This window comes from Varanus komodoensis, unplaced genomic scaffold (genome assembly GCF_004798865.1).
Source record: "Varanus komodoensis strain SLA01 unplaced genomic scaffold, ASM479886v1 scaffold91, whole genome shotgun sequence".
In the NCBI taxonomy this organism is placed as follows: domain Eukaryota; kingdom Metazoa; phylum Chordata; class Lepidosauria; order Squamata; family Varanidae; genus Varanus; species Varanus komodoensis.
Genome location: NW_025336610.1, coordinates 827277 through 845320, shown reverse-complemented (window position 1 = coordinate 845320; position 18044 = coordinate 827277). Strand labels below are relative to the sequence as shown.

Here is an 18044-nt window from a genome sequence, read left to right as displayed (position 1 = left end):
GCTCCTGCACGGCATGTCCCACGGAGCAGATTCGCCTTCGTGCCCCGCTTCTCCGGCGTGGAAGCGCGGTGGCGGCACTGCCTCCACGTCCCCAAGGTTCCCAGGACAATCGCCACGTCTCCTTGTAACCTTTAAAGGCAACTCTTCAATGCATTCAGTCTACGACTAAATTCAATTAGTTTTTATTTAAAGATGAGGCAAAAGGAGGAGAGAGAAATCCAATTTTAGGAAACGTGGGACAGCCAGTTGGAATGGGCTTTGATGTTACAACCTCTCAGGGATGCTTTACTTAGTCACAAGTTCATAAGCAAAAAAGGCTTAATTATTTGGGAAAACACAGGATTAAACTGGCGTACAAAGGCTGAATATCCGCTCTCAGGCGACACGATACGAATCCATGTGCCGAGTTCGTGTGTGGTGCAAACTTTGATGTGTGCTATGACAAGCTGAAAGTCGTGACCTCCTCGGGGAGCTCCTTAAAACGGGCCGAGAGGCAGGGGCCCGGGGGCTGTTTGTTTAACTTTGATGTCCAAGCAGCAGTGGGCTCCCCTGTTTGCACCGCTGCGGAGGGGTGGATTTAGCGCCCCCCGACCTTTGCCGATAGACAATGGCCAGCGACGGAGTGTGACGATTGTTGACCATTCCGAGGGACCGCTGGACCAGAACAGGGTTTTGGAGGCGCGGAGGAGAAAGGCCGTTCATGCTACAGTAATTGACCCAGGTGGTTCTTCATCCCATCCTCACCCCATTTTAGGCCCTTTATCTGCAGAAGGGGCCGCAGGGCTGCCTCTGAGTTAACCCTGGCTGAGCAGGCCAAGGTGTGTCTGGTTTGGACTCGGCACAGAATGTTTGCAGCAGTGCTGGCTGAGCCAGATTGCCTTCTGCTCTCTTCTTTAAAGCGAGGGGCGAGGAGGAAAAGGGAGGCGCCCCGCATGAATGCTCGCGATGGGGCCAGGCTCCGCGCCTCGGCGGGACGGGGCGGGGGACGAAGCGAGAGAAACAGCTTCCCTCCGAAGAGGGCGGCCCGGCCCTTCCTCCTGGCCTGCTGTACCGCTGGGGCTGCGATAGTTCTCGCTGGGGCCCACCGTCTTCTCTCTGGCTTGCGGGGTAGAGCATCTGGCTGGATCCCCTGGACTCTTCCCTGGGAAAGGCATCTTCGCTTTCCCCGGAAGCTTCTGCTAAGAGGGGATTCGCACAGGCTCTCAGCTTGGTGGCTTGGCCTCTCGCACAGCCATTTTTCACTGGGAAAGACACGCCGTTTTGTTACTGCCTCTCCGCTGGGGGCGAGGAGCTTTTTGGAGGCTCTCGCTCCTCCTGGTCATTCTCGGTGCAAGGTTTTCAGCAGCACTGCCAGGCAGGCGCCTTCCCCCTCTTCACAGACGGCTGGGCCGAGACAGAGGGTGCGGCTTTCCCAGGGCCACCCAGCTTCGTGATGGGCTCAGGTCACAAGTGTGGAAGTGGGCCTTGCAACTTGTGCTCTTACCTGCCAGGCAGCGCCACCACGCAGCTCCCCACGAAGGCCACCTGAGCGGGATGGTGTGACTTGTCCTGCAACAGCAGGGGTAGGGCCCGGTGGCCTTCATGGCCTCTTCCAGCTCTGCTCCCCCATGATTCTATGAATCCACCCCTCACTTGTGGACTCGCACGTGGCACTTCTGTTGCGACGGCCCTGTTGTTCGGAAGGCAGGCACGCACATTGCCAGCTTTCGCCCGTTTGGCTCTGCCCTTCCCCACAACTGAAGAGTGTCCCCCTCTCCCCCCACCCGGCATGCTGCACCTCCATTCCTCCAGCTCTGCCATGGCAGGCTGGGGGCAGGCGGAACTGCTGCGGTGTTGAGGAGGCACGGATCCTGCCACAGGTTGAAGAGGCCAGGCCCGACAGCCCCCGTGCCCTGCAGCATCACTGCCTGGCCAGGAACAGCAGAAAGCACTTAACCAGCATTGATTTAGCTGCCTGGTGAACTTTAGTCAAAGGCTGCGCTCCGGGGTCAGTGCAGATTTATGTGTGTGCAGATGAGGCGGCTTGCTGCTAACGCAATTAAGAGCTGATCAGCAAATTAAAGCCCTGGTTGGGCGAGGCAAGAGAGCACCAGCTCCATCTCGGCTTATTAAGGCCTGCCTAATAGCGCATGAGCCCGGGTCTGTTACCAGAGGACTTGGCAGTTTCTGTGGCTGGCTGGCTCTGCCTGTGTGCGTGCGCAGCTGCCCTGAAGTCCCAGAGCCAGGGCCCCAGTGGGACCTGGGGCCACTTTGTTCACCACACCAGAATGTGAGAGAGAAAGAGAGAGAGGTACGTGCACCCGTTGATGGGAGCTGTGATCCCTGCAGAGGAAGCATGTGGCCAAAATCGGGGTGGGAGTGGCCTTACCTTTCTCTAGTTGAGTTCAGTTCTCCTGAGCAACACTGAAGCATGTGCCCATTTTACAGTTGGAGCAACTGACACATAAACAACTCCGTTTGCCCTGCTTCCTTGTTCTTTCTGGCAGTAATCCAGAAATTCTTTAGGAAAGGATTCATGGTCTCTTGTCTTTTGTTTGACAAAATGTTTTTGTTTAAAAACATTTTCTTAAAACTTTCTGGTTGTATACTAATATTGTTAATTGCTGTGTTGCTGTTGCAATATTGTAAGCTATCCTGGTACCTACTGGGCCCTGTGGCAGAATATAAATACAATAAATAAATAAAATGACTTTTTAATGGCTGTTTTGCTCCTCATTCACCTTTGTAAAGGCTAATTTGCTTGAAAGTTGGAGTATGTTTTGTTACCTGCAAATTGGACAGGAGTGATCAATATTTGTGATCGCTCAAATGTCAGGCTGGCTCTGTAAAAGGCAGGGATGGTAATGTGAGCTGCCTGGAGGGGAACGGCCTGCCATTTTGCAGGGACATTAGACTGAAAGGCAGTTGCATATGGAGGGCCTGGAGAAGGGTTGCTTATAGTCCTGTAGACTGGCTCCTCCCTTCTGCAGCCTCCGTACCGCAGATGGGGAGGCACCGGGTTCGAGACTGTGGCTGGATGTGGCATGCAGGTCCCAGCAGGCCAGAAGCAGAGAGGCGGGTGCCCAGCCGGGGCCTGGGAAGCCTGGCGCTGCCTCGCCCTGCAGCACGCAAGCCATGCAGCGGGCTGCACGGGGGGCCTAAACCAGGCGGTCTCGGGCCGGTTGCACAAGTGGGCTCGCCGGGGCATTCTAAGCCACCATTTCCTTTTACAGAAATCATCCGTCGACTATATTTATCGTAAACCATTCCTTTAAAAAGTTGAGTCAATTTAATCCCATAAAATTATGTTTTAAAATACACAAGGCTAGTACAATAAAATTGTGAATGTTATCAGGGGTTAAAGGCAGTCCAAAAGTCCCCATTTAAAAGCCATTGAAGTGGGAATGCATCTCTTCCCCATCCGCCATTCCTTAAAAGATCATCTCCGGCATCTGGTGGCCGTCTGTGTACGTACAATGAGGACTGGCACCGGAGAGTCGCTGTCGCCATGGAAAAGGTCCTGCCTCAGTGGCCCTTGCTTCACAGCAGCAGGTAGTTACATTTTCCTGCGATGCTTCCAGACCTGCAAGGAGGCTGTTGTCCTTTTCCCATTGTCTTCCCGCAGGCTGGAGAGAGGAGCCCCCTAATTGGCTCCTATTTAGCAGCTACATGGATGCCACCCCGATCGAGGAATGTCCTCACCTGGTGGATTCCATACTTTCCCATAACACGAATCTAGCAGGACTTCTCTCTATCTACCAGGTGGTTTATTGGGGACAAGCTCCCACAGGTAACACACACATCAGTACAACTAGCAATCACTGCAATAGTTGGTTGTCTCCCGTGGTTGTCCTGTTTAGAGTAGACCTGCTGTGATGAATGGGACTAATCAAGCCGGCATTGAATAGAACCTCTTCTTGGTCTTGGCAGCCTCAGGCAAAGCCTTACTGTCGCTTATCACATTTGGAGCGGAAGCAGAGCTGCAAAGCACCTGGCTACAGGTGAGCCCCTCCTTAGCTAGCTGACAGTGGCAAGCAGGACTCCCCAATTCATTAGCCTCTCTGTCTGAGGGCCAGGTTGGGCAAGGGGGCAGGTGGGTAACGCATCATGGTGCTGTCCTCTGGTGCTTCGCACGGTGCTCCGCCGTCCTCTGTTCCCTCCTCTTCACGGCCTGCTTTGCTGACCTGAAGGCCAACCTTCCCTCTCCTCCCTTTCCCCATGTGCTGAGTTGCATAGCCCTCCCTGAGCAAAGGCTCACTTACAGAAGAATGTGTCACCCTTGCCTCGTTAGCCCCGTGGGGCAGTTTGCCGAAGCCATGCGTGCTGGTGGACACTTCATCGACCTGTGCTTCATATTCTGGACTTGGCTTGCTGTGTCTATTCTTCCATGCTCGACGTACAGCAAGCAATCCTTCCCCCCGCCGCCTGCTTTCACACCTCTGCCCCCTTCCTCAGCACTTATTAAGCCCCTCCAAGAACTAACTCCAGCATTTCTTCTCACTATTCTCTTCCAACAGTGTGGTGAAGCTTTTGCTCACAGCTGGAGCTGATCCAAACCTGGGCGATGAGTTCAGCAGCGTCTACGAAACCGCCAAAGAGAGGGGGCTTCATTCCCTAGAAGGTAATGGGAGCACTGCGGCGATCTTTCTTTTCCTGCCTTACTTCCCAGAGCCATGTTCACTTTCTGGTCTCCTCAAACACCTGCGTAGCTGGCCTGCAGGTGAAATTCCTTGCATAAACCCCGCCCTTATCCCAGGACTCCTGCAATTCCCTGTCCTGTCCTCTTGCAAGCACACAGTCAGTCTCTGGACCCAGAGATTAGAGGCGGAGGCGTAGACAGTTTTTAGAAAGAAGTTATTTTACAACCAAATTGCAGCCATTGTTTTAGTCTAGCCTAGGTAAAATAAAGGCAGCTGTTCTTCACGGCTGGCTACCGAATCGGCTTAGTGTCAGGCCCCCTGCGCTCTTGGGCCCAGCAGCCACTTCTGGCTTCCTGAAAATACACGGGAAGCCGTGCCAGCCCAGAGCGTGGTTTGCAGGCTGAGAAAGGCCCGATGCGTGAAACCGGGGGCCCTGCCGGCTGGCGGCCAGCGCGGATCGTCTGATCCGAGGCATGTGTCCCGGCTGCGCTTCTGATGGCAAGTCCGGGAAGTGCAGTCACTCATCACGAAGCATCCATCGCCAGAGCCCCAGGTTTAGTCCTGACATCGCTCGCTCGCTTCCTTCCTTGGTCAAGGCCTCCAGCCCTCCTGGTCCGGCAGGATCCTCTCCTCCAGAGCAGGCTTTGTACAGCAAATGGTTCTTAACTGCTTACTCAGACCAGGCCCTTCGAGAGACCTTGAACCGCAGCAGGAGAAGCTCACCACGGCGGATTGTTGCCGGGAAGGTCCCCGTAGCCACTGCAAGGAGTGCGGCTAAGCCAGGGAGCAGGCGGGCCTGGGTGTGGGGCGAATCCTGCCACAGCCGCAGAGCCTCAGCCCCGCGGACCGCGGCTGCGCTAGCGCCACCGCCGGAAGCTGTGCAGCGGGTCATAGCGGGGCCTGGAGAGCACCCTGCACGTGCACGGGGACCTCTCTGCCCTCGTCCATGAACGCCCCTCCGCCCCTGCCTGCCTGCCTGCCCGCCCGCTGCCCAGGGCTGCTCTGCCTCAGAATGCAGGTCAAGCCGGCCTCCCCATCCTGGTTCCTTCTGGATGCGTTGAGCTGCGTTTCCCAGCAGCCCAGGCTGGAGAGGCGGAACTGGATGCCGATTGCCATCGGAATCTCCCAAGCTCGCTCGTGTCATTCGCACATTGTGAGCTGAGACGGGGTCCGCATAGCGCTTGGCCTTTGGCGAGGTGTGGTTTCCAGGGGAAGAAGGTGTTCATTCAACGCCAAAGGGGTGGACATTGTGTGCGTGCTTTGCTTTGCTCCAGCAGTGTCCCGGCTTTGGGAAACTCGCCTGAATTGGCATTCATATAGGAGAAACCAGTGACGGTTAAAAGCCAAGGTCAGCGAGGTGATCAGGTTTCAAACCCAGTGGAAAGGGAAGAAGCCGGTGCCCTGACCCAGTCGGTGTGGGGGTAGCGGAAATGGCAAGGTGCCTAAATCAACATTTAAGAAATGGAATGACAGTAGGTAATGCATCTTGCTAGGCTTTATTTAAGTCAAAAATATGGCAACCAATAAAGTTAATTTTTTGTCTGCATTCTCACCCTTGCTACCAGTATATTATTGCTTTTTGGTTGAGGAGGGTAGCAGTGGAGAGGAGTGGCTGGAGTGGAGGAAAATAAAGCTACTCCGAAGGAAGTTGCTTTTTTTTGGGGTTGACATGTTTTATTAAAAAGAATAAATTCAGTTGCATTTTTTTAAAGAAATCACACATGCAAGAGAGAAAAACTGCCTTTGTTTTGCAGGGTTATTTTTAACGATTTGCATATTTTGTGTATAAATTTTTTTTTCATAAAAACATCCAAATCGGGGGAGCCGCACACCATGGCCACCACTGCGCGTGCTGTGGAAAATATATTACAGACATTTATATGGATGGCAGGGAGGGGAGATGGAGAGCTGAAAATTTCCAGGCTCCCTGTGATGGATGGCAGACGAGGCTCCCCTTGACGCTTTATTGAGTTTCCGATGATTATCTCTCGTGGAGACATTTTTTACAGATGACGGCCGAGCTGTCATGGTGGACCACGGGGGGAAAGCAACCCAACAATAATAACACTTTAATCTTTTTACTGCACTGCTCCCTAGTATCTCAGATTCATCTTCTCTGACACCAGCCACTTGATTATCCTGCCCCTCCCTCGATAGGCAAAGGAGGGAAATAAATAAATATACATATCTTCCTCCCTCCCCGGCCAAACGTGCTCCCCCAGGCATTCTTATGCCAAAAGAGAAAAAAAGACCGGCGAAGGGGGGAGCCTGTCTCACTGATTGGTGCTTCTGTAGGTGTTGAGCTCTATTAGCAGTGATGCCATCCGGGAGAGGGACTGGCTATTCATTAGAGCGTTTTTGGTTTGGCTCGTAAGCGCGTAACCTCCTTTTTGGGGCTCCAGCAGCAGCCACGGGAAGGAGGTGCGGCCGGCGTTGGCTGCCGAGGAGCCCAACGCTGTTTCTGTCCCCTCGGGAATTGCAGGGGAGGAAGCCCTCCACCCTGGGAGCATTTGGTGAGCCCCGAGAGGGCACGTGCCGTGGTGGCTTCATGGCACCTTGCATACAGCGGGCACCTGTCCGGAGAACACCCAGCCTGAGGTCCAGGCCCTCGGCAGAATGGGCCTTTGGTCTGCCGTGCCCGATGCCTCTGCCCGTATCCCCAGCCCCGGCTGCTCAGAGTCATGGTTCTGCCCCTTAAACAGATCGAGGAGCTTCTGCCTTGCCTGGGAATTAAAGCCGGTGCCCGGCCCCTCTCTGCCTGCCCCGCAGCTGTGCTTCCAGGTCTGCCTTTGCAGCCCTGAAGGCTCGGAGCACCGGCTCAGTCTCGGAAGTCCGATACGATTCCAGCCGCTCAAATAAGATCCCCCTGATATTCAGAGAGCCGTGGCCGCGGTATACCTGGATCGATTCTGTGCTTGGCTCCTGTGGCGGGAGTGCCTCTGCCGGCTGTGGCGCGTTCGTGTCTGATATGCAGCTCCCAGGCTGCCTGGTTGCAGCAGACGCGGGTGAAAGGCAGTGTGAGCGAGCCGTGAGCGCCGTCTGTTCGAAGTGCTGCAACATGGGGAGCGTTCCAAGGGGCTGCCCTCTCGCTTAGATGATTTTACCTACGGACTAGGCAGATCTGTGCAAGGGGGAGAGGATGCCCCGAGTATTCCCATCGTAGCTGTGTGGAGCCTCCATATTCAGAAGCACCATCCTGCTAAATGCCAGTCTCTAGGGAGCAGCAACAGGGACGGATCCAGGCCTTTCTTGTCCTTGTGAGCTTCACAGAAGCCTCTGGCCGCATCCTGTGGGAAGGAAGCAGGGTAATGCCTCGGGGGCACCTTTGGAAGGCTGACCACATGTCCTAGTGTCCTGCAGGGCGAGACCACCAGCCCCTCAGTTGCCAAGACCCCAGTCCCAGGTGTCTGGCGTAATTCCCCCCTTATAGAAATCCCAAGGGAAAGTCTTGAACGTGGGCCTTCTTTGCTTGTGGGCCGCCCCGGCCCCAGCACCTTCTCTGCCCCTGCTCTGGAAAGCATGGAGCTTGGTATCTCGGCGCCTTGCGCTTCGTCCACCGTGGCAGTGACGATCCGCGCTTGTCCTTCTCGCTGTTCTCGTCCCTCCGCAGTGCTGGTCACCCGCGAGGACGACTTCAACAACCGCCTGAACAACCGGGCCAGTTTCCGGGGCTGCACCGCTTTGCACTACGCCGTGCTGGCTGATGATCACCCCACTGTCAAGATGCTTCTCGACGGAGGTAAGAGGAGACACCGAGGCTGCTGAGGACCGCGGGGGCGGCCTGGGGGTGTGGTGTGGCGAACCCCTTGTTTGAAGTGTGGTGGTGCCTGCAGGATCTTGAGGCTAAGCTGCTGTTTTTTTCTTTTGAAACACATGTACACCAAGTTTCTAGTCAGCGTGGCTTTTGGGCAGAAAGACACCGTAGGAGGATTTTGGGTAGCTTTTGCCAGATGCTTAGCAGTTCCAGGAGCTCTGGCCGGGGCTGTCCATCGCTCCTGTGTGGTGCTGCTCAATTGACCCGATCCCTTGGGATCGCATCCTCCCTTCTTGCTCCTGGCTTCTGCCTGTTCCGTTTTCCTGTCTCACCATTAGTACCCCGCAATGTGCCCTGGGCAGCATGCTGTGCTCTGCCTGAATGGGACGGGGAGGCCACTGCTCGAAGCGGCCGTGTTCCCTGGGTGAGCATGCGCAGAGCGCCCTTCCTGCCTCCCTCTCGAGGCCTCCTGTTCCACTTTCCTCCTTTCGTGGTGCCGGACACAGGTCTGCCGAAGGGCAGGGGCTGCGGCCAGGCAGCTCTTTCGGGGTGAGCGAGGGCCCTCGCATTCTGGGTGAGGGCCTCGCCACCTTCCTGCGTGAAGGAGAGCAGTGAGTGGCCAGTCCTGCTGATTCGGAATCACATGCCGCCTGCCGCACCGCTGGCCAGAAGCCAAGGAGCGAGTCCCAGAGACCTGCAGCTTGGTCTCAGCGGATGCCTGCGGCCGCCTGAGAAAGAAGCCGGGACGTGCGATCGGAGAGGCTGCTCTCGCCTTTGCTCAGAGCCGTGGAAGGGGGCTGCCTCACGAGGGAGAAGTCGGCCCAGCGTGCAGCGGTGGGTCAGCAGAGATGTTTTCCTTCCCTGCTGCTACTTGAACTCGAGGTCGTATCATGAGGCTGATGGATGGGAGAGTCAGAGCAGAGGAGAGGAAGCACCCGCGGGGAGCGCTGGCCATTGGGTGGGTTACACATGTGGTAAATGAAGCGATTGCATCAGTGCCAGGACTTCCCCACGCAAGGCAGAGGTTCCACAGGGGACTTTGCCACCTTGCAGTATGTGGTGCTTACCAGGCTTTGAAAGGGATCAGAACATCTTTGCGGAGGTGGAGTCCGAGGCCCCTGCTCCTGATGCCCAGGATCGGGCGCTGCGCCTCGGTGCACCAGCTGCTGGGGAAGCACCAGCTGAAGGGCGCTGTCGTCCCCCCGTCCTGCTCCGGCGGCAGCTGGCTGGCCACTGTGTGAACAGCCTGCTGAGCCAGGGGGCTCTTCTTATGTCCTGGCGTGTGCCTCTGGAGGTGTGCAGAGCGGTTTGGGTCTTCGTTTCGTGCACTTTTGGAGAAGCCTTTGTTGTTGTTTAGTCGCAGAGTCATGTCCAGCTCTTCATGACTCCATGGACAACATTCCTCCAGACTCTCCTGTCTTCTGCCATCCAGCAGAGTCCACCCAACCCTCACCCCAGTGACCCCATCCAGCCACCTCAGCCTCTGCTGTCCCCTCCTCCTTTTGCCTTCAGTCGTTCTGTTCGACGGGCTCCAGGGGGTCCTTCCTTCTCATTAGGTGGCCAACGTTTTTGCCCTTCAGAGAAGCCTTTATTCCGACAGAAACCTGACAGGCAGGTTTGGAATTGTGGCTCCCCCTCCCCCCGGCCCCAGTGGCCCAGGCAGGCTTCGTTCCGTGCCTTCCCTTTGTCCTGAACCCGGGTGCCCATGCACAGTTCCACCAGGGGCTCCACAGCCCTGGCTCTGCGGCATTCTGGAAATCTCGCTCTGAGCCAGGATGCCCCAGCCAGGCCTCCACTCCACGCACTGCACCGGCTTGATGGTCTTGTAAAAGCCTGCTGCCCCCAGGCACCTTTGCAAAGGCAATTTGGCCATGTGCGCTTGAGGGCAGGGTGCTTCCTCTGCGCTGCCTGGAACAGGTGCTCTTTGCCCTCTCCTTTCCCACTCTTGCACACCTGCCCTCCAGAGCGCCCTCAAGCCGCCCACACTTCCTCCTGCTCTGGCTGCTCTGCCCTGAGGGCCGAAGCTGTGAACCACCCAAGCGCCTCCCTCCCCTCCCCTCGTTGTGCTTGAGCAGCCCCCCCACCCTCCGGTGGGGGCTCCCTTTCGGCCCTCTGCCTGGCCAGCGGGAACCTCCAGCTCACCCTTAACCCCACGCCCCCGGCCGGGAGCCGCCTTTTCCCGAATCACCTGGCCCTCCCTCGTGGCCAGCCTCTGTCCGTGTGCCCAGCAGACCGAGTGATGCGAGCCCGGCTCCCCTGCCCTCCCCGGGGCCACACACTGTCTCCCGGCCTGCGCCGACACCGGGCGACTGCGCGCACGGGAGCCGGGCCGTCCCCGCACTGGGCAGCCTTCAGGCTTTCTTTGGCCGGCTCCGTGCTCGATCGATCCGTGGGTTTTGTCTTCCTTTGATTGGAAAAGGGGGCCTGGAGCTACCGGCACGGTCAGGGTGCGGGGCTTGGTGGTGCAGACTGCCTTTTGATGCAAGGCATTGACGATTACAGCACCGTCATGCTTGGGGCACCAAAGTTTCGCCCCTCTCCCGGCTCCCAGGCTTTTCACAGCCACAGAGCAAACAGTCCTCAGAGACGAAGGGGTTGTGAGTGGGAAGGGAGCACGTCCCACCTTCAGGCGGCGGAGCCGTAGTGCTCCTTAGGTCGCAAGGGCCCTGCCAGTTGAATGCAGCGCGGGATCTTCAGCGTGGCAGCCCTGCTTCTGCCGCTTGCTCCTGGCGCTCCCTCGGTTTGCATTTCTGCAGCGCCGCCCCTTCTGCCGGGCGGCTTGATGCTCTTCATTGCATTCATGCTGGTCGCTTACTGCCCTTTCTGCACGTTCTCGTCATATTTTGGCAACGGCCTGTTCCCTGCTGTGCGCTGCTCATGGGTCCTCAGACTGGGAGAGCCCTGAGGTCCACTCGGGCCGCCTTGTCTCTGAGGGCAGCGCAGCGCAGCGCTCCCCCATCCCATTTCTGCCTCAAGCAGTACTTGAAGAGTGGAGGAGAAGCAGGGGCACCAGACCAGAGATGTTGCCCGGCCACAGAAGAAAGGATGTGCCACCGGACAGTGTGCGCGCCCGCCCGCTCCTCCTCAGTCCACACAGAGTGCAGACGGTTCCACTCACGGACACGCCTGGATGCTGCTTCCAGTTCAGCCGGGGCAGCTGAAGGACCCCCAGCCTAAGGCTTATGAGTGAATGAAAAGGGGCTTCGGAGGCTATCTAGTCCAGCCCCCTGCGATGCGAGAAGTCTGCTTTCACATCATTCCTGACAGGTGGCCGCGCAGCCTCTGCTGAAAAATCCTTTCGTGAAAGGGTGTCTCCCACCTTCCGGCCTGCATTTCTGGTCTCCAGGCTTCTGTCCATCCTGGCCTGGCCTGAATACATTCTTCTTTGTCGACATCCTTCTTCAACAAGGTGCCCGGATTCAATGCAGTGCTCTAAGTAATGCCTCTCCCAAGCAGAGTAAAATGGATCCTTTACTTCTTACAGTTGAGACACGTTACTTGATTTGCTTCAGCCTAGAATTACAGAATCAAGGTGCAGATGCACGTCCGGCTTGTACTGTGCTACAAACACCCCCACCCCTTCTGCCACGCCGGGTGTTGCTGTGCTAAACATAAAGCCACTGTGAACTCAGGGCAGAGAGATACACAGTGTGGCACTTCCACCGATACAGGAATAAAATACCACCCTCCCACCTTATATTTGTCCATCCAGCTTTTCTTACCTTCACAGAACTTCACATTTATTTCTCTTCAAATCCATTTTCTTTTGGCCCAGTTCTCATCTTGCATCCCTCCCAGGTTGGAGTCAGTTGCAAATGTCAAAAGCATGTCCTTTATTTTGTCCTGGTTCAAAGCAGTTGAAAAATAACAGGCCCAGGGCAGAACCTGCAGCACTCGCATTTTTGTGATGCCTTTGGGCTTTGGAAAGTCCTACAGCCTTTTTGTGGTCCCGGCCCTCTGAGGAAAGGCCGATGCCCAAAGTGAAGACCTTGGTTGCCTCCGAGGGCAGCTGGGCTTGGCCGTGGCTGTGGGCATCCATGCCGGTCGCCTCTGGCCAGGGCACACCTCTCTCTTGCCTCCTTTTCTCTGGAGTGAATCGGGCTGCCCCGGAAGAGTTTCTGGTTGAAGATTCCTGGGGAATGCATGGAAACAGGAGAGTAGCCCTCCAGGATCAGACCCAAGGTCCATCGAGCCCAGCGCTCGGCACACGAGGTGGCTGCCCACAGGATCCCTCCAGCAGGATGGGTGCAGGACCCCCGCCCAAGCGCCTCAGCAGCCGGCGTGTGCAGGCGGCCCCCTCTGGTCAAGGAGGGCGCACATGGCCAGCCAGGCCACCAGCCACGGAGAGCCCCCTCCTCCTCCATGGATCTGCCCAGTCCCCTTTGAAATCCACCCCCCGGAGTGGCCGCCACTCTTCCCGGGGGCAGTGTGCTCCATGGTTCAATTACACACGGTTTGAAGACGTGGATGGTGGGGAGAGTCATGAGACCAGGCGGTGTTTGCTGGGGGAGGCGGAGGAGGGCTTCAGTGCAGGTTTCCCCTTTTTGTCCGTGTGAGAGCTCTCTCCATGCAGACATGGCTGTTGCAGCCCCTCCCCCCCCAGTACTGCAGTCGGGGTCTCTACTGCAGTGCCCACAGACACCTTGATGCCCACCAGGTTTTGTGCCTCTCCTGACTTTTATTTTTTTAGATTTTTTTAAATCCAAAAATGCCCTTTTTAACTGGGGGGTGCTCGTGCTGCGACACCCCCCTCTCCTCCAGCACCGTCTTCCTTGTGGCTCAGAGGAGCTTTCGTGTTTTGGAGCTCGGCTCCATCTCCACCCCCAGCTGGCGCTGAGGTGCTTGCACGAGTCCTCCTTCAGCTTCACCGTGTTGCCTTCTGCAAACGGAGTGTTTCACGGCCAGCCGTGTCCACCACGGAGGAGCAAGCCCCTGCTGCAGCAACCATTTTGTGACAGCACCCACAACGCTTATTTCAGCATTCCAGGTCCCCAGAACAAGTTGGGAACACTTGTGCTGTGGCCCCGCTGCACCGAAGAAGAGCGTGCACATGCCCACGCAGGAAACGGGAAGCCACTCTAATCTGCTTGGGGGGAGGGTTGCTGTGTGTCACTCCCGCCGAGGTAGGAGCAACCCCGCCCCCCCATTGCTCACACAGCCCTTTAGTTAGGAGTGTGCTAAAAGTTAACCGAGTTAGCCTGTCAGCAGGAGCACGCGTGCGGCCTCACCCTGGTCTTGCATCCACAACTCACATGTCTTCCCTGAACAGACTGGAACTAATTTCCAAGTCCCCTAATCCAGCAGATCACCGTATTTTGGCTGGGAGAAAGACATCTAGCTTGGCCCAGTGCTGTTGCTGCTTGAGCTCCCAAAGGGCCCTTCTTTCCTGGAAGCTGGGGACATTTCCCAGGGCCTGCCCGTCCACAGCCATCCCTGCGCTTAGCCTGGATCTTTCCCTCTCATTCTGCTCCTATTTACAAGAGAATGAGATAAATTCCGTATTGATTCCTTTTGTTGCACTGTAAATTTTGCAAAAGATGATTAAATAGTGCAATAGAGTCTGCCAGCGCCAGGGCTCAATATGTTGCAGGCCGGCAGTATCGACCCCGTACCTGAAGGCAGCGAGCGCCAACGCCAGCAGCCCCAGACCAGTAATTAAACTCCTGCGAGACCGGGATGTAAAAGCCAGTCACGGCACCGAGGGCTCCAGCGTCCCGGCACAGAGAGCGCAATAAGCACCTGGCCAGCAGCAGGTTTATGTCTGTGTCGAAGCTTTTAAGAAGATTTTCCCCACCGGGTGGGGAACAAATGGAGCCCTTGAAGTCTGTCTGGGCACAGAGGTTTTCACTCTGAGACATCCATTTGTAAGACATTTAACAGCGCTGTGTTGAGAGGGGGGTGGGGGGAACACGTTTGCCTGAAGGGCAGCAGAAGCAGGCAGCTCTGCAGCTTGCCCCCCCCCCCCCGCCCTGCGCACGCGGTCCGAAGGCACTTGGTTCAGCCAGAAGGGCTGCAGCGGGAGGGAAGGAAAAGCTCCGGACAGAGCGTGACTCCTTGCGGGTGCCGCGCATCAGCGTTCCCCTTGACCTGGAGTGTTTCCGCGGGAGAGGCCCGCTCTCGGATCCTTCTTCTGGATGCTCTAGTTTTTCATGCGCCGTGGTGTTCTTCGCTTTGGAGGGTGCTCGGGCACTTTACCCCCTTGTCTGCTGTTTTGAAGTGATCCAACCAGAGGAATTCATTGCATATTTCCTGGCAAATTTGGAAAGTCTCTGAGATGACTTTGTCCAAATGCCATCAGGATATTAAGAATAACTGTGATCGAGTAAGAGAGTAAATGGCACTTTTGGTGAAATGGGCTTTCCTTTGGCCACCAGTGCCTGGGAAACATGTTCTCAGTGTCCAGCGTGGGGCCACAATAAGATGACCTCGGAGGGAGAGAGCACTTGCTTCCTCCCGGCAGGCAGGCAGGCAGGTCGGCGGCACGCCTCGGACGGTCAGAGCAGCCAAGCAGCAGGGCTGGGACCTGAGGAGGCAGAACTCAGCCTGCCTGGCCTGCCACCAGCACTCTGCTCAGGGGGTCTCTCGGCCACAACCACGCACCCCTACGGTTTTGGGTTGAGGGAGGCAGGTGCCCAGAGAGCCACTCTCTCCAGCAGCGCCCAGCTTCTGCTTCCCAGCTGAACAGTCTTCAGAAAGGAGCATGTACACCCCTCCTGTTCATTAGCCGTAATTACTAAATGGGCCCTTTGTGGAGGAGCAGCATTCCAGAGGCTGGGCCGGAAACAGCTGAGGGGGCAAAAAGAGGCCATTGCCTCTGTGCCTGTCCAGGGTCTTCTGGGAGTGTCTGGCCGGAAGTGGAAGGCAGCCGGGAATGGGCCCGTGGGCTGCCGCTCAGAACATGAAGCTCCTGCTGGTTTGCAGGCAGGGCTGGTCTTACTGCCCCTCGCTGTGGACGCTGCCTCGCCTCCTCCATTCTCTCACCCAGAACAGCAGAAAGCGTCCCCAGAACTTCTTCCAGGGAGCCTTGGCCTTTGTAAATTTCTCAGCTCTTTACAGTCTGCTACATACCTCGGTGGCGAGCACCCGCTTGCCCTCCTCCCTTCCACCATCTTTGGGGAATTCCCAGTGGAAGGCCTTCCGTCCTGGAAGGCAGGCTTAAAATGCAACAGGATGCTGCACAACCGTGGCAGATTGAGAGACTTCTGCTCGCTTCTGTGAGCCTCATTTGCAGTCTTTGCAGAGGAAAACAGCCTCTCGGTGATTGTTGCCCAAGTGGGAAGTGATGGGCTTGGGCGTGCTTTCCTTAGTGGCGGCTGCCCAGCTTCCCACACTGCTTCCTATCTTCCCAAGGCCTGACGCAACTAAAACCTGTGCAGGAGCATTGTGCTCAGTTCTGGGCCCCTCATTGCAGGAAGGACATGGCCAGGTTGGAGCCAGTGCAGCGCAGGGCCACAAGGTTGGTGGCCGGTTTGCAGGGGATGCCGTATGAGGCGAGACTGAGGGAACTGGGCCTCTTCAGCCTGGAGGAGAGGAGACTCAGAGGGGATCTGTTGGCAACATACAGGCATGTGAGGGGTTGTCACACAGAGGTGGGGAGAGGCCTGTTCTCCCCTGCAGAGGAAGGCAGGATGTGCTCCAGCAGAGCCAAGCTCGAGGAACCAAGGTTCTGTTTGGATGCCAGGAAGCACTTGGATGCCAGGATGCCAGGGACCCCGAGGGTGTGGAATGGGCTTCCCCGGGAGGTGGTTGAGGCCCCATCGGTGTGGGTGTTCAAGGACAGGCTGGATGTCCACATGGTGGGCATGTCATGAGCAGAGCCGGCTGGATCCGGGGTCAGACTAGATGGCCCAGGAGACCCTTTCCGCCTCGCTCTGCTTCTGTGTTTCTGCTCTGTGCAGGAGATGAGCAAAGCCTTTGTGCAGTGAAAGGCCCATCAAAATCCAACCCGCACGCTTCATGCGATAAGGTTACTAAAGTATCATCTTACTGTATTTTTCGCTCTTTAACACACACCTGACCATAAGACGCACCTAATTTTTAGAGGAGGGATCCATGGAAATCTTCCTGATAATCACAGGAACATTCCCCATCACTTCCCCATGGGCTTCATTAAAAGACGGGTTGCCATTTGAAAACACATGCCGACCTGTGATTAACGGCTCTCACCTGCGCCGGAGCAGGAGGGCGGAGCAGGGTGCGCCGAGCACGTGCCGGCCAGGTGTGGTGCAGCCGGGCTGGCAGCGTGCCAGCTGTGGTCTTCCGGGCGGCGCGGCGGCAGGTCTTCCCGGGTGGTGGGGGTGAGCAGTCCGTCTCTCGGTGCTCTCCATGTGGCCGGCGGGTTAAAGGCCGCAGATCCTCCTCCTCCGCACGCCTCCCCCGAGCGGCACGGCTCTCACCTGCGCCGGGGGGGGGGGGGGGGAGAGCAGGGCGCGCCAAGCGCGTGACGGCCAGGTGGTGCCTCGTGGTGCAGGCGGCCGGCAGCGTCCCGGGCGTCGGGCACACACACATTCGCTCTGTGAGACGCACAGACATTTCCCCTTACTTTTGAGGGGGGGAAAAGTGCGTCTTATAGAGCGAAAAATATGGTAAATGTTTGCCAGTTTAACCTGGGAAGGGGAAGTTGCAGCTGGTTGGTCTGTGAGCCTGGGCAGGCTTGTTTATTTTTCAGGCACTCTTGTTTCGGGGTGTTACTCTGTTCGAAAAGAAAATATAGAAGTTTCTATGTTCTTCAAACAGGCAGAAGTAGGTTTTTATATTAGAGTGTAACTTGTTTATTTTCTTCAATAACTCGAAGAAGAACTTTTATTGTGGATTTAGCAATAACTTTAAAATACTGGGAAAATAAATAGCTTTCAGCCTGGCACTGGAAAGAATAAAGTGTCGGCAGCAGGCAGACTTCTGGGGACAGGGCGCCGCTACAGGGAAGGCCCTTCTCTGGGCAGCCACCCTCCTAATCTGCTTCAAGGAGGGCTCCCAAAGAAGGACCTTCGACCCAGATCTTAGGGGGCAGGCGGGCACATTTGGACGGAGACGCTCCTTCAGATATCCAGGTCCTAAGCTGATTAATTGATCATTCAGTTAAAAGACAGGTGACTACTCTGCCAAAAAGTCCTTGACTGAGAAATGTGCATTAATAAAAATGCAAAATAGGGATTTTTTTTTTTTAAATGTATGTCAATGTAGCAATGTCAGAGCCAGGCGATATCATGCCAGAGGCCTCTCGTCCTGCATCCCCCTTCCCACAGCAGCCAACCAGGTAACTTTACTGGGAAGCCCAGGAGGGCAAAAGCACCCTCCCACCCATGTTCCCCAGCAACCGGTACTTGGACTCTTGGACTTGATTGTCTTGAGCAGTGGCCATTAAATGCCAGCAAAAATGTAGAAATTATCCAGAAAATGTTCGGGCTCGGGCTCGTGGCGAATCAGAATAGTGGAGTTGGAAGGTGAGAGAAGGGCATAAGGTTGAACCCCCTGCCCAGTGCAGGGCACTGAGCTAAGCCGTCCCTCCAAGACGCCTGTCCAGCTGCATCATGAGTGCTTCTAATGTGGAAGAGCCCACAGCATCCCTGGGTGATTGATTCCATTGCTATAGCGCTCTAACTGTCCGGAAATTTTTCTGATACCTAGCCGGAATCTGGCTTCCTGCAACCTGAGTCTGTTGCTCTGCCCCC

At 56.3% G+C, this 18044-nt stretch overlaps 1 protein-coding gene across 2 annotated transcripts in view; it reads left to right on the top strand.

The window, feature by feature from the left end:
• The window catches only part of CLPB (caseinolytic mitochondrial matrix peptidase chaperone subunit B), a 79447-nt gene that overhangs the window by 14967 nt on the left and 46436 nt on the right, over nt 1-18044 (top strand). For both annotated transcript variants that reach the window (XM_044418585.1, XM_044418586.1), the window contains exons 4-5: nt 4497-4600; nt 8230-8358. In XM_044418585.1, the coding sequence (XP_044274520.1) occupies nt 4497-4600; nt 8230-8358 (233 nt within the window). The remainder of the gene's footprint in view (nt 1-4496; nt 4601-8229; nt 8359-18044) is intronic.